At 48.5% G+C, this 14,219-nt stretch overlaps 1 protein-coding gene and 1 long non-coding RNA gene across 3 annotated transcripts in view; one reads left to right on the forward strand and one right to left on the reverse strand.

Annotated features, from left to right (window-relative positions):
- Positions 1-3,058, reverse strand: part of CASQ2 (calsequestrin 2) — a 28,488-nt gene extending 25,430 nt beyond the window's left edge. Inside the window, exon 1 of the mRNA XM_067003935.1 lies at positions 2,514-3,058. Coding sequence (XP_066860036.1) covers positions 2,514-2,747 — 234 coding nt within the window. The 5' untranslated portion in view covers positions 2,748-3,058. The remainder of the gene's footprint in view (positions 1-2,513) is intronic.
- Positions 3,059-6,033: 2,975 nt separating this feature from the next.
- LOC136791713 (uncharacterized) lies at positions 6,034-13,845 on the forward strand. Of its 2 annotated transcripts, none has more exons than XR_010834272.1 (3): positions 6,034-6,117; positions 12,603-12,726; positions 13,093-13,845. It is a non-coding gene; the product is annotated as an uncharacterized lncRNA (long non-coding RNA). The 2 variants fall into 2 exon arrangements; XR_010834276.1 differs by lacking the exon at positions 6,034-6,117 and adding an exon at positions 12,253-12,475.
- The last annotated feature ends 374 nt before the right edge of the window (positions 13,846-14,219 follow it).

Raw genomic sequence — 14,219 nt, forward strand, 5'->3', positions numbered from 1 at the left:
GCCACGTGTTTCAACCAAACCATGCTCACGGTCAAGGGACAGTTTGTTCCTGGATTGAAGGGGGGTGTTGTCTATGTCCATCCCTTCTTGGGTGCTTTGTAGCTGGGGCTTTCTTTCACGTGCTGAAGCCTAAACCAGTGGCTGGGTCTGGAGTGAAGGAACTGGCAGGCACTGCTGGGAATTCTTCTTGCTTTGACAATAGGCCATGCTGTCTGCTATCTGGGAACATCTGAGAGTTTCTCCTAGCAAATGTGGAGGGACCTGGGCACTGGATCTCTCCTGTTCTTCTTTGGTATTAAAGATATTTTTTTTAAGCCTTTGGTCTTTGGAATTATAATTTTCTTATAAGGTGCATGTGGGAGAAACAGAGGGGTTGGACAATTTTGGAGTTTTCAAAACTTTATGTCCATGAAGTCCATTCTCTCCTATGTACACACATACCTGTGTTCATCAGGCAATAGGAGATAACAGTTCTTAGACGCCTAACTCAGATCTTTGCCTAGCTCCACACCTGGCTGTGTGTTGGATGAAGGTTCCCTATTATTCCTAATGGTGGAGATCAGTGACATTTTATGGAAGGAAAGCTAAGGACTTAGAGTTTTCCAGGCTGTGGAAGCAGCACATCTTGCTGTGAGTCAGACATTAAATCCTCAATACAGTAAGGTGAAAACACATGAGATGCTCCAGAAAGGCATCCTGCCACAGGCAGGGGAGATTGAGAGTGATCCCCACTGCACAAAACTTATGGTTTGAGGTGAGGGAGGTTAGGCTTTGAATGCTCTCAGCAGAGGGAGCAGGTTAAAACCCAGCTTGCTGCCATGGTTGAGTTAATACAGAAACTGGGAGCACTAACACCTCGCTGGGCTGTGTCCTATGCTGGGTTTTCTCTGCATAGTGGGCTATGAGATTGCTGCAGCTGTTCCCTGTCCAGGGGAAACTGAAACTTTGAGACATGCACTGAATCAGCACTGCAAGTGCTGGGGAAGTTTTGAGGTCGAAGCCACAAGTGCAGGGTGTTCTGTGGCACAGTTAGCTCGTAGCTGAGCATTAGTGGACAGCAGCACTACAATTATGCAAAGTCTGCTGCGGATCTAATCCTCGATCTCTTGCCCAAGGTCACATAAGAAGCCCATGGCAGAGAGGCAATTGGAAACCAAATCACCAGAGTCCTAAGTTAACGTATTCACTGCTGAATCAAACCCAGCAAAATAAGAGCTATTTTGTGTTGTGGCCATTGCACCTTTGATATGGGTAATTGTGAACTGGGGTATAGGTGTCACGGGGAGTACAACCAGCAGTGCACAGTCAATACCTGCTTCTGTCAGGTTTCTATAAATATGCACTTAGTAAATGCTTGCCATCTCTCTCGCACGAAATAGCTATCCTATTAAATAACAATGTGATTATACTACCAACCGTGAACTTTTCAGCTGGAGTTCCAGGGTTATTTTTTCTTTGCCAAGTGTTATTTGATCACTCACCTGGAGCAAGTAACTGTTTCCTGACAGGTGAGTAAAATCTGGTTAGTTTCTGAACCTTTCTTGTTGTGAAGCTTGCTCAGGAGGTCAGTAGACCTTGAACTTTGCCTCGGACTTTCTCAGGTCCTAGCTCTCATAGGGTATCTTTTCTAATTCACATTTACTATAATTACAGGGGAGCAATGCATTTTTTCTCTGGGTCTGACAATGCTTATGTGTTTCTTCTGCAGTTCTCACTTTCTTCTCAAATGCGCCTTTTAGCTGAGGGAATATTTCTAAGCTCCTGGTAGGAAATCAACACCTAACCATCTAGGTTTACTGCTGTGTAATTCCCTAGATTACAGCCACACTACAAGAAAGAATGCTATGAATCTATTTTGTATTTTTAATGTGATTTATTTTACTGGGGATAATTAATCATTCTTTCACCAAAGAATTAACAACTTTTTTTTTTTCTCCAGCACAGAAGTGAATGGCTGTATTAACAAGCAGCTACAGACTTATTCCAAGCAGGCAACCAAGTGTTGGATAAACAAAAAGCAATTTAATGCTGCACCAATGGGGAGCTTTTGAGGTGGGGAGCTGGGACGCCCGCTTGCAGCACAGTTTGGTAGGGCTTCTTGGCTGATTGCTCCTGGTGGGATAGGAAACAGGAATGCATCCAGAAAGCAAGGGGATTTCTAGCTTGCATAGAAGGAGAAGGGACCTAAACATTTCTTGCTGCGTACCCAGACCTGTGCTGAGATTTGGAAAAGCTCAGCTGGGCTGAGTTCATGCTGCTGAGGTTTGCAAGGTTACTCTATTTTCCTGGGTTTCTGACACACAATCCAGAAAGCCTATTTCCCAGCAAACAACTCAGAAGAGCATAACAGAGGCTTTTTCCTGTGCTTCACAGAGCTCAGGGGCTAACTCAAACCCAGAGCTTTGGGTGACCCCCCCCTCCCAGACCTTCCGACTGCCCTGTCCCATGGCTCCTCTCCACAGCTCCGAGCGCGCTGTGGCATTGACCTGTGGGGGACACGCAGCGGCGCTTACCTCCAGGACCATCTCCGTCATCTGGAACTGCTTCTGGGAGACCTTGTCGGAGCTCACGGGCTCGTGGAAGAGCAGGCAGAGCATGTCATACTTCTTCAGGGCCTGCTTGTAGTTCTTCTCGTTCAGGTCGATCACTCGGTCTTTCCCATCATAGGTGGGGAAATTCAGTCCCTCTTCTGCCTTGCAGCAGAAAAGCAGGCAAAAGCCTGCCAGAATCCAGCAAGTTGCCTTCATGGGGGAGCCCTGGGAGTGCAGCGGAGGGCAGGCAAAGGTCTCTCTCCTTCTCCCTTTGGAAAGAGAGGGAGGCCGAGGGCTCCAGGGGAAGTTTGAACCGAGTTTCTCTTTCTGCTGCCTTCCTAGTGTTCAGTCCAAACTCTGCAAGGCGGTTGGGAAGCAGCAAACTTTGCTGTCCTGGGCTCACAACAAAGACAGACAGGAGAAGCTGTCAGGCCAAGCCCTGGATACCTTACATAGCTGTGTCCGGCTCCCGTGTCATTAGGAACTCCATTTTTAGGAAGCAGTTGTTTCAGGCTAAAAATAAACCCTGCAATGAATAAAAAGGACAGATATGACACCATTGAGGGACTTGCTGGCACTCTGCATCATCTGAGAGCAAGGGAGTGAGTGAGAGGGAGTGCGGGAGGGAGTGGAGGATGCCGATGCTGGGAGGACACAGGCAGGTTTTGGGAAGGGACGGACTTCATTTATACAGAGAGCCGGGGCACGATCCATCCTACCAGGGCTTAGCAAAAATAGAAGACACCGACTGCATTTTGCAACAAGGGTGTCTCTCTTTGTAACCACTTGGGCATCGCAGTGATTAGGATGTGGATAGCAGAGCTCGGATTAAACCATTTCAGAGGTTCATCGGCACCGCTAGAGGAAAAGTCACATTTCCCTGGCAGCAAAGGAGGTGAGCACTAAGTGGGACTCCTTCCTCCTGCTGCCTGGGGCATGGACCCAAGCTGCTTGCTGGAACTCAAGCTCTTTTCTGAAGTGCTTCCCTTGCTTGTGAGGTACTAAGAGATCTGCCGGCCCTGGGACCTGACTCTCATAGCTATAACCCCAAAGCAGAGGGAAGCTCGCCTTGCCACCTCCCTTGCCCACAGCAGCTGCCGAGTTCCAGATGTTGCTGGCGAGCGGATAAAGCCCGATCACTCTAAGGGGGATGAAGGGCAAGACCCAGGCTGGTGCCTTGGGGCAGGAGGAAAGGACTTCCTCAAGGTGATGGACAGATGTCACCATCACCTTCCAGCCTCTGGGGACCTGCCTGTTGGCCCTGAGGGTCTTTCCACGCAGCTCTGCTGCATTTCCTAGCAAGTGAGATGGGAAAACATGACTGCTTCCCTGTTCCTGATCTGGTGGCACAGTCTTTCACCTCTTCCCCTCCTCTGAGCGGGGTGTCACCACCGCCCCATGACTGGCAGCAACAGGGGCAGCGAGGCAGGCCAGCTGGCTGCCGGCCAGCCCCATCACTGGGGTGACGCTGATCTGCTGGGGAAGGTATTTGGAGGAGCTGGCAAAGAAGAGTTTGACAGCGGGCACGGGTCTCCCCCGTGCCGACGTGATGTGCAGACACATGGCCTCACCAGGCCTTCTCCTTGCGTGTGACTCCATTACGGCCTTGCTCCATCCACGCCCATGAGGAGATGACATCCCTCCTTGGTGCAGGCAGCTCAAACCCTGACCAGCTGGTCCCATTTAACTGTATGGCTGGGGTATTTTGAAGTTTGTTTGGGGCAAAACATGAATGCTACCTAGCAGTTATACCTCTCTTCTAGGTGACACAGGAACATGAGTCCCCCACAGATGTCACTTTCAACTTCCACAACACATGGGCTGAAACTCTGCAGGCAACAGTTTTGAAGTCTGTCGTATTTCCAAAACCTCTTAATTTCTGGTCTTGCCTTTTCAGGAGTTTAGCATTTGTTTGCAACTTGATGCCCTGATGATGAAACCTAAGCAATCCAGTTAGGATCCGGAGCAAGACAGCCTCTGAAATTCACTCCCCACTGAGCCATTCTTCAGGGACAGTCATTTTCAGAGGGAGATGTGACAAACCTGAATAAATCTGATTGCTTTTAGTGGAAGATGCAAGATTCATGTCACAGTGGGTGACAATGGATAGGCTTTTGCTGAACGTTTGGGCTGTGAAGCACGGAACCAGGCTTGTGGGATGATCAGGCCCACACCACATTGTTCGGCTGCCTTTGAAGGACTCCATGCATTTGGGGTGCAGGAATAGGCTGCCGTTGCCATCAGAGTGTGTTTTAAAGCAGGCACACATCAGATAGTGCTGTAAAAACGAAATGTTCACAGCTACTTCAAAATCAATTTCCCAGGCTCTTGCCCTCCTTTTATTTTTGTAGATCTACAGCAATTGCTCCACTTTCATATAACTCCGGCTATTTTTGACACACTTTCTCTCTAGGCTGAATAACTTTTTCATTTGCCTAAAAATAGATGCAATCCAATTTTCATTTTCTCCTCTTTTTTGCTGTAAAAAAGGATCAAATGGCTTTTTTATTGACAAAAAGTGTTGCCTTGCTAGCCCCAGACCCATCTATTCTGTCTGTCTGTGGCATAAGTAGCAAAGGTCTGTGACTGTTGGTCTTCACCTCTGCCTTGAAGGCACTTCCTCCAGCTTCCTCCTGGTCAATGGAGAGTCCATCTCTTGGTCTCTCTGCTCAGATACTCAGTGGGACTGTTAGTGTTAAATCCAATGGGTATTTACTGTGTTGATTTTTTTTTTATTAGTTGTAGCTGCATCCACTTGAAGTTCAGGACATTGTTTGCTAAGTCAGAAGTGATTTAAATGTCTGTACACTTCCCAGGAAGCAGAATTTGCGTGTTTGACTTGGAAAGGGATGAACCTGTGAAGACAGTTAGGATAAATTCCTAAAAATCTGAACAACTGTCTCAATCACCTGAATTTCTTAATTCCGATAAGTGGAACTCTAGTCAAAGCAGATGTTGTCATGGTAGCCCTGCCAATACAGATCTGCAGTTCCAGATTCACTTGTTTTAGGATGTTCAAAACAGAAGTTAAGTACCTGGGCATTCTGGGGCAGAAAAGAAAAAGCACAGGGTGTAGACCTTATAGATTTGGACAACCTGGGTTTTATTAGATGGCCTGTTTCTACTGGACGTAATGTTCCTCTGTGTGCCAGATCCTCCCCTGTAGGATAGCAGCAGTAGCAGCTGGGGAGCTGCTAGGAGGGGAGGATGAGGGGCACAACCAGCCCCTCTGTGAAATCTTGGATTTTGCACTCACAGGATCACTGCAAATACTTTGTGCTGTCTTTCTGCATAACGTAAGGTCTTTCTGATCCCATTTAACTGCCCATGGGTGCAACATATTTGTTTCTGTGCCCAGTACCATGCAAGGGAATGACATAGTCAGCACAGTGTCCTGGGACGCCTGCCTCCAGCTCAGATAGCTCATTCCCTGGCACAGCTGGCCTTCATTAGTCTCTGATAAAAGTTGACTGCAAGGCTCAACCTCCCGACTCTGACTCCTCAGCCAAACACTTCAGCTGTTCTGCTACCATGTCTCCTGGTTTTGTGTCCTGCCCTGAGAAATTGTGACAGTGCTCTTCCCCAGGTAACTATGCCACAGCTGTCCACCTGAAAGCTCTCTGAGAAATGAGATGTTAGGGCTCTGTACTTGTACATCTGGGATGGTACCCACGCTATTCAAACAGTTTGCAGAATCGGCCCCAAAACTTCAGGCAAAGAAAGGGAGAATTAAGGGAAAATATTGCTGTGGTTTTATCCACTATTCTAAGCTCTTTGTAGTGTATTCATTCAGCAAAATCCTAGCTCCAGGGAGTTAGGTTGAAAAATCACCCCTGACATTCAATAAAGTAGGATTTTTCTTTGTTCCTCTGAATTCTGTCAGGATAAGTAGCCAGCAGCAGCAGCAGAATGGATGTGCTCAGAGCAGGACAGTCTCAGCCCTTCTATCCAGGCTTGTGGAAATGCAGGGTGCCTGCTGGGGGAAAGTCAGAAAGAAACAGAAACCTTGATTATTTTTTTTTCCAACTTGTACTAGAAATTAGGGACCTATGCTTGCTGCTCCTCCCTCCTGTCCCCTCCAGCCCTATGCACGCTGCTGCTCTCACCTTCATCGCCCTCTGCAGCTCCCTAGACACTGCTGATCCAAATGCTTCGGTGAGCCTTTTTCCAAGGCTTCAGGATTTAAGGTTGTGCTTTAGCTAATCTCTTTGCAAGCCTCTAAGACCTCATGTTTTTCAAGATAAGAGTATTCAGAAAATATGACTTTTGCCACCAGCTAGTCAAGCAAGGTCACAGCTTGTAATAATTTGCCGAGTGCATCTTTCGTTAAGATGGGAGCCTCTGAGATGCACTGACCCTTTCTAAGGAGACTGAGAGGATCACCATCATCTCAAGGAGAGCTCTGCAGAGTGAGAAACCTAGTTCTCTCCCTTCCCTTCAGCCGTGCTGAAAGGCCTGAAAGGTGACAAGCCTTTCATAGTGCTTTGCTGCCTGTACGCTGATGCAGTGATGTCTATGGCGGCAAGTACAAGACAGAAGCTGGATCCCTCTTGTTCCTCTATTAAACTGCCAGAGATCTTTGCATACAGCACCTAGTGACACTCCCTGTGTTTTAGCTGAGGTGTCCTGAGACCTGCTGAGTGATGAGAAGATGCTATAAACCCTCCTGTCCTCTGACATTTTCTGATGAGGAAAACAAAATACAGCACAGACAAAAAGCACTCACAAAACTACGCAGAAATTGTAAAGGGAAGGTCAATGAGCTGACTCACCCTGAGCTACTTAGGGTCTCTATTTACTGACATTTCAAAAGAAGTCTTTTCTCTGTTGTACGACATGTCCCCACAGCAAAGTTGCTCTGTGTCTCCTTATGGGGGTGGTTGCACTTCTTGGTCATTGGGAGCACAGCTGGCATCTGTCTCTTGCAGAGGTCAGAAACTAGTTTTGAATGTGTCCTGATCCAAAGTGGGACTGTCCCAGAAGGACTGGGAAAGTCGCTTCCTAGTGAGTTGACAAACTGTGCACAGCAAGAAGGGATTTAATTCAGGTATAACCTGGGGCCAAATGGGAATGGGTCCATTGGCATGGATGGAAACAGGTAGGAAGGAGTGCAACTGAAAATGAATGGCATAAGGAAAAATACTGGAAGAAGAAATGACTTACTCTTCATAAGTAATACATAAAAAATACATTTCATAATCTCTTTGCCTGCAGGCCTCAGTCATGGTGGTAAGCATACAGGGCAACATGTTGGTGTCCCACTGCTGCCTACCTTTTTGCCTGCAAAAATGCCTCTCTCCTAGGATAGAGTAGCGGAAAGAAGCCAGACCCAGGCTTATTCACTGTGTCAGTGATGGGGTAGGGTGATATCACTGCCTGCGGTCTGCAGGAGGTTGTCTCAGTGGGACTGGGCACAGGGGAGCTCTGTGTGGGGTTGTGCAGGCCCAGTGGGCTGTGCCTGCCCAGGCCCACACACCACAGCCTTGTCTGGGCAAAAAATGCCTTTGGAAGAGATTTTCTAGCATCTGTCTGGCTTGATTTCACCTGAAAATAGGAGATTTGACGTTGCAACAGCCTGGTTAGTAAAACCCTCCCCTTGCTGGTAGTCACAACAAGCTGGGATCTGACAGGCATCCCCTGCAGCCCTGCTGGTCTCGCTGCACAAAGCCGCACGATAACTTCAGGCTGACTGATGAGAGGCCAGTATTTTGCCCAGGTACTTCTAACATACCCTGCTTCAGAAAAACCAAATGCCACAGGATGAAAATCTCTCACCTAGGACAAATGTCATGGCATGTCACTGCCATTTTATGTCACCTTCCTGTGCTATAATGTCACAGGTGATGAGTTAAAGCAGTTGCCCCTGGGACAGGCAGGTGCTTCAGGAGGTGGCTGTGGGTTGGAGGTGGATGTCCAAGTTTTCCACTGCCACAGCTTCCTATGGAGCTTTGGAGAAATCCCCCCATGCCTCTTTTCTCCCCTCTCTTTTCTCATGCTGCCCTGCCCAGCAGGGCCTGAGGAAAGTAAGCAAGATGTTGCGAGGTGCTTAGACACCAGACTGACTGAGGCTAGCAGGCAGGGGGCCTGGGCGAGCTCCAGGCGCCTGAGGATTTTTGTTGTGCTGGAGAAAGGGTTGCAGCTGCTGCTGGCCATGTTTTCAGCAGAGCTGGTTCAGGAGCATGGCCAGGCATGTTCCCATGAGAGTCACTGAGCTCCAGTGCTCCAGGAGCAAGCCTTGTATGAAAGCATGGCCCTAAGATGGTCTTCCAGGGCTGGGGTGTGAGTGGTGCTGGCTGAGCTCTGGCCTGGGGACCCCAGAAATGACTACTAAGAAAGCAATTACTACTAATACAGTAATTATTTAATGACTACTGATAAAATACAAGAACCCTTCTGGAAGTCCCTAGGGCAAACACAGCCCCATCTAGCCACCTCCATCAGTTCCCTGCCTTTTTCCTGGAGGTGGTGGGATCAGTAGGATCCCTCCTTGCTTTGGCCATGCCCGATGCATCTGTCTGCATGTCCGTGTCCATCTGCACACACCAGTGCATGCATTAACCACCAGAGGTGGTTCCACCTCTGATGGTGGTTCCACCCACCATCTGGGCTAGGGTCTAAACCGAGGATCCCACACCACGCAGGGCTGGGGTGGCCAGATCTGGGGAGCCGCTCGAGTTTCTCCCAGCCATGCAAGCACACTGGCATGTTTAATAATGTCCCCGATGATGGGAGGTGACGAGGATGTTTAATTTAGCGGCCGCAGACAGAGCTGTGCCCAGCAGATTCACACCTGTTGTGCCCGAGTGGCAGCTCAGCTCCCCCTCTCTCCTGTCCTCCCACGCTGCCCAGGAGCATGACGTCCTCTGGGGAAGTGCTGGCGTGGCCTCACTGTGCCACCAGGAACATCATTCCTTTCGGGTGATGAGCTGGACAAGCTTAGCACGCTCCTGAGTTTCCTGAGGGGACAGAAAAAGGTTTGCTGCTCTTGGATTTCTGCTCCGCTGTGACTTCTCTCTTATCTAGATGCACTTTGTGCAGTTGGGGGCAGCCTGAATCAAACCCACCATGGACATCATTCCCGTGCATTCAGAAATAAAGACTCAGGTATCCCTCAGATCACTGAGTCAGCTTAGAGACCAGGAGATCTGAGAAGTGTCTTGTTTGTGATATTTTTCTCTGGCATAGCAGCTTCTGGGTGCCTGTGTTCAAGCTTTTATTTATGGCCACAAAAGAGGTGAAAGCTTCCACGGTAAAGCTTCTCTGTTTAAAAATGGAAGCTGTAAGTGCTTCAGTAATAGCATGAATCCTGCAGTCAAGAGCCAAGGAAAGACCTGAAAATCACAAACTATGTGATGACCTGGTAAAAGTTAGCCAAAAGCTGGAGACCTTGCCTCACTCCTTAGGGACTACTTGCTGAAAAGTGATGTTACCTCTACCTTACTGAAAATTATCTGGAAGAAACATTTCTGAGGCCCCCAGCCAGCCACCAGAAGGGAGGGAGATCAAGGTGCCCATGGCTCCAGGACTCCACTCACCTCTCCTTTCACCTGCTGCTGTAACAGCAGGGAGAAACTGAAGGAGAGCTCAATGTCAGTTCAAGGCCCCAGGATAGGGTTGGCTTTCTGGGCTGCAAGTGCACACTGCTGGTTTATGTTGAGCCTCTGATCGACGAGTCACCTTGGAGGATATGACAGGTCTTAGGTAAGAAGTGAGGTTATACGCTGACAGTGGTTCTTCAGCCTCTCTGGTCTCATAACACATGCACCATGTCAAGAAGAACTGCAGACTCCGCTCTGCTACTTCTCCCTGGGTCCACCCGTCGTGGCTGCGTGCAGATTCTGCATGCTGAAGGCTGCAACTAAGCTCCTACAAAGCTGCCCAGATTAGCAGGTGTGGGTATGCAGGGCCATGACGAAGTAACTTGATCTGGAGCTGCTGATAGTTAGTGCAGCTCTGCAAATGTCAGATGTGAAAAGAGGATCTGTGGTGATCTAGCACAGCAGTTTGCTTGCAGTTCTTACCAGACAGGAGGAGGAAACAAAGGTAGCTTAAAATCAATAAATATTACAATCGATAAATATAACCAGTCCCCTTTCTTCCTTGGTAAAGATCCTTTTCTTTCTCTCTCTCTCTCTCTTTTTTTTTTTTTTTTTTTTTTTTTGTTCCCTGCATTTCAAACTAGTACAGGGGGAAATATTCCAAGGAGGATTTAGAACCTTTTCTATTACTCGTGCTATCAGGGATCTTTCAACAAAGATACAAATGCCCGCCTTGCCAGGAAAACAGTGATGTTTTCTGGACTACTTATATTACTATTTTGTCCATGGAGAAACCCGTAGACTCACTATGCCCTTTTAAAGACCAGTCTCAGGTTGCAGTCATTTCTGGATCACTATTTCATTTGCAGGGAGCAGATTTTGGGGCATTAACCAGGCAATTAGATATTTAAGGCTGGCCTCATGAAGATGCAAAACTTTTTAATTTTTTTTGTTGCTCATATATCAGAAATCATTCTGACTAATATTTGTCCAGATTAGACCCATAAAGCAGTGATTTAGGCAGCTAAATTAATCAAGATGGGGCTCAATTCAATGGTGTCTGTTAGGTGTCAAATCTTCTGAAGGCCCCCAATACTTGTGACTTAAGTCCTCTTGACTTCGGTGTGTTGTGAACATGCACAGAAGCGTGTGGCTGAGTGGCATCATTTACCCCTACAGCGTACCAACAGCAACAAAACCCAGGTAACTGCACAAGCCAAAAAGGGGGACGCTAACTAAGAATCACCTCAGGCAGACCCTCAATTACATTAATTGAAGTGCTAATTGAAATATTACAAGCCAAAACCCTTCAGAGGTGGAAAGCACAGGTTCTGTGATGAAAGGATTCTACATTTTCATTTTGATTTGACAGAATTTTCAGATAAAACAGTCAGAATATTTCTTCCGATATTAATTGAAACATTTTAATTTTTATCCAAAATGTCTATCCTGTACTTAAATAGTGTCTCAGATAAACATAGGGAGACCTCTGCCTGCACACCAGGGACAGGAGCGTGTGAGTTTGCCCACGGTCCTCAGGCCCAGAGAGACTTCACTTGATTGAACTCCAGTGAACTATGACCAGCTGCTATCTATAGCTACCCACTGACAGTAGGTTGGCTTTTCTTTTTGCCTGTAAATTACTGGACACAGGTGGGGAATTTATTAGCATAAGTGAAAGTTAGGAAGCAGTGCTCCATCCTTCTCCCCGCTGGTGCTGCCCTGCTGCAAGTTGTTGACCTTCTCTGAAGTAGGAGCCTGTGCAGCTCTCAACCCAGGTGAAACCACTTAGACCTGTGCTTAATTTTGCATCCCGCCAGGTCTGCCCTTGTGCTAAAAGTTAAACATATGGGTCATTGTTTTGCTGGATCAGAGCCCAGCTCCTGAAGGTCCTTGAAGATTTGCCTAGACAGAGCTTGTCAAATGATACGGTGCAGTTAATACAACAGGATTGTGTTCTCTTTTCTGTTAGTGACTACTTGTGGTGAGTAGGCTGTGCTGGTCAGAAGCATGCGTCCAGTCATCAACAGCGTCTCACAAACTATCAGGTGCACACACATCAGTGGTTTCTAATTAACAAAGTCTCTTTTGGGGTGCCTTTTTTGTAGCTGACCAAGGTTATACCTTCTCACAGACCCAGTGGCCACTCACAGCGACCTAAATTAGGACCAAAACTCTAAAGCTCGAGGGTGACTCTGCTTCAGCCTGGAGTCAGAAGACTGTGAGCAGCTGCTGGAGGGTGACAGGGTCACCAAACTGAGCTGGTGGCACTCATGCCACCTAGGAGGTCGGATATAGCACCCCACACCACCTGCGTGGTGGTCAGCCTGCCAGTGTTGCCTCGGTTATCCTTAGCTGCATGCGTGAGATCAGAAAGGATGAGCCCAAACCGAGTCGTTGAGGCTGGTGGGTGAGATCGAAGCGAAGCTTCCTGTATAGCTGGAGCTGTACATTGGGAGGGATGGCTGTTACTGCTGTGGGGACCCCCCTGATGATAACCTAAGGTCACTCATGGGGTCTGTTCCTTGAATAGGAAGACAGCAAACAAGCACCTTGTGCTTGCACTGATGGGCCCGTGTCGGAGAGCAGACACCCACGGTGTTAGGCGCTGCACAAATACAGGACAGAGGGAGCTGCTGCCTTACTCAGTTGTCACAGTAAGTGGTGAGGGACACTCTGGGGAGCATGAGGAAGTGATGTCCTGGTCAGTGTGTGCATACACTGTGATTTCTTGTGGGCTAACAAATTGAGATTTGTATTTTGGTTGGGCTGTATCCCCTGAGATAAAGGCTGAGCTCACAGAGCAGCCTGTGGACAGTCACACCACATCTGCCACCTTTCCTCACGAAGCCCACAGACATTTTTTCACGTTTTTTTCCAAGATCCTCAGCATTTCACCCATTTCAGATGCCATCACACAGCCTGTTCAGAACTTACCCGGGCAGAGGGAGCTGACACAGAAACGCCACCACAAATACACATTTTATTTTATTTTATTTTTTCTCTATTTTTTTTTTTCTTAGGGAATCTCCGTTGAACAAAGGGACGGGACCAAACCCCCTCCCGGAGCTGGCCGCGGGATCCCCCTGCCGGGCTCGGAGGGCACCGCGGCTCCCCCCAGCACCGCCAGGTGGTGCCGCTGCTCCGCGCTGCTCCGCGAACCTCCGGATTTATTATTAAATTATTTTTTACTATTAAATTATTTTATTTTTATTTTTTATTTTTTTTTAATTTAAATCTTGGGGCTTACATGCAACTTACGTAACTCCGAGGGATCTCTGACTCCAAGAACCCTGGTTTTTGAACAGGTAGGTTAGGTGGGTTTACAGGTATGATAAACCCCTTCTCCCAAGGCTGAACATGAACCCTTACCTCTGCCCGCCACAGGCTATTGTGCGCTCTCCCAGCACTGATGGAAACAAATATGAGTGAACAAGCAGCGGGGCCCATAGGCAGCTCTCCTCCAGCGCTGGCAGGCAGGGATGGTGTTATTGCCCCCCAGGGTGCCGCTGTGGGGCTGAGCAGGGTGCTCTGGGTTTGCAGGGCCCTTGGGGGACCAGGCCCTGGCTATTTGGATGACAGCTGGGTGAGGGGCAGGAAAAGATGCTTCTCTGTGTGGATGGGCTTCTGGTGGCAGCTGCAGTCCCACAGCCATCCTCGCCTCCCTATCAATATCCTTTCCCCTAGGCTGGAAAGACTAAGGGATAATTTAGTCTTTATGCGAGTTTTGACTTTGCCTGATTACCAGCTGAGCCTGATTGCACGGCCTTGCGATCCCTCTGGGAAACAGCCCAGACAGCACGGAGGGGCTGTGGCTCCTCCCGATGGTGCTGCCGCCACCGAGCCCTCCTGTTTCACTGTGGGCTGCAAGATGGGCTGCTCCATCTCCCCACCAGCCCCCCCATGCACCCACCAACTGACACCAAAGGACCAAGGTTTTCTTCAGGACCCTAAATCACATCGCACACAAGGCTTGAATGCAAATGCACGGAGCCAGCTGCCGGGAAACTGAGCTCTTGTGGCTGCTGGTGAAATAGAGTTGGCCCCGGAGCAAGGAGCCACATGGAGCCCACCTGCACCTGGCCCTCTCTACCTGCCCAGGTTTCCCCTGTGTTTCATGGCTTGGCACCTAAGCCCCAATGTGCCACCA

Source organism: Anser cygnoides, chromosome 1 (genome assembly GCF_040182565.1).
Source record: "Anser cygnoides isolate HZ-2024a breed goose chromosome 1, Taihu_goose_T2T_genome, whole genome shotgun sequence".
Lineage (NCBI taxonomy): Eukaryota > Metazoa > Chordata > Aves > Anseriformes > Anatidae > Anser > Anser cygnoides.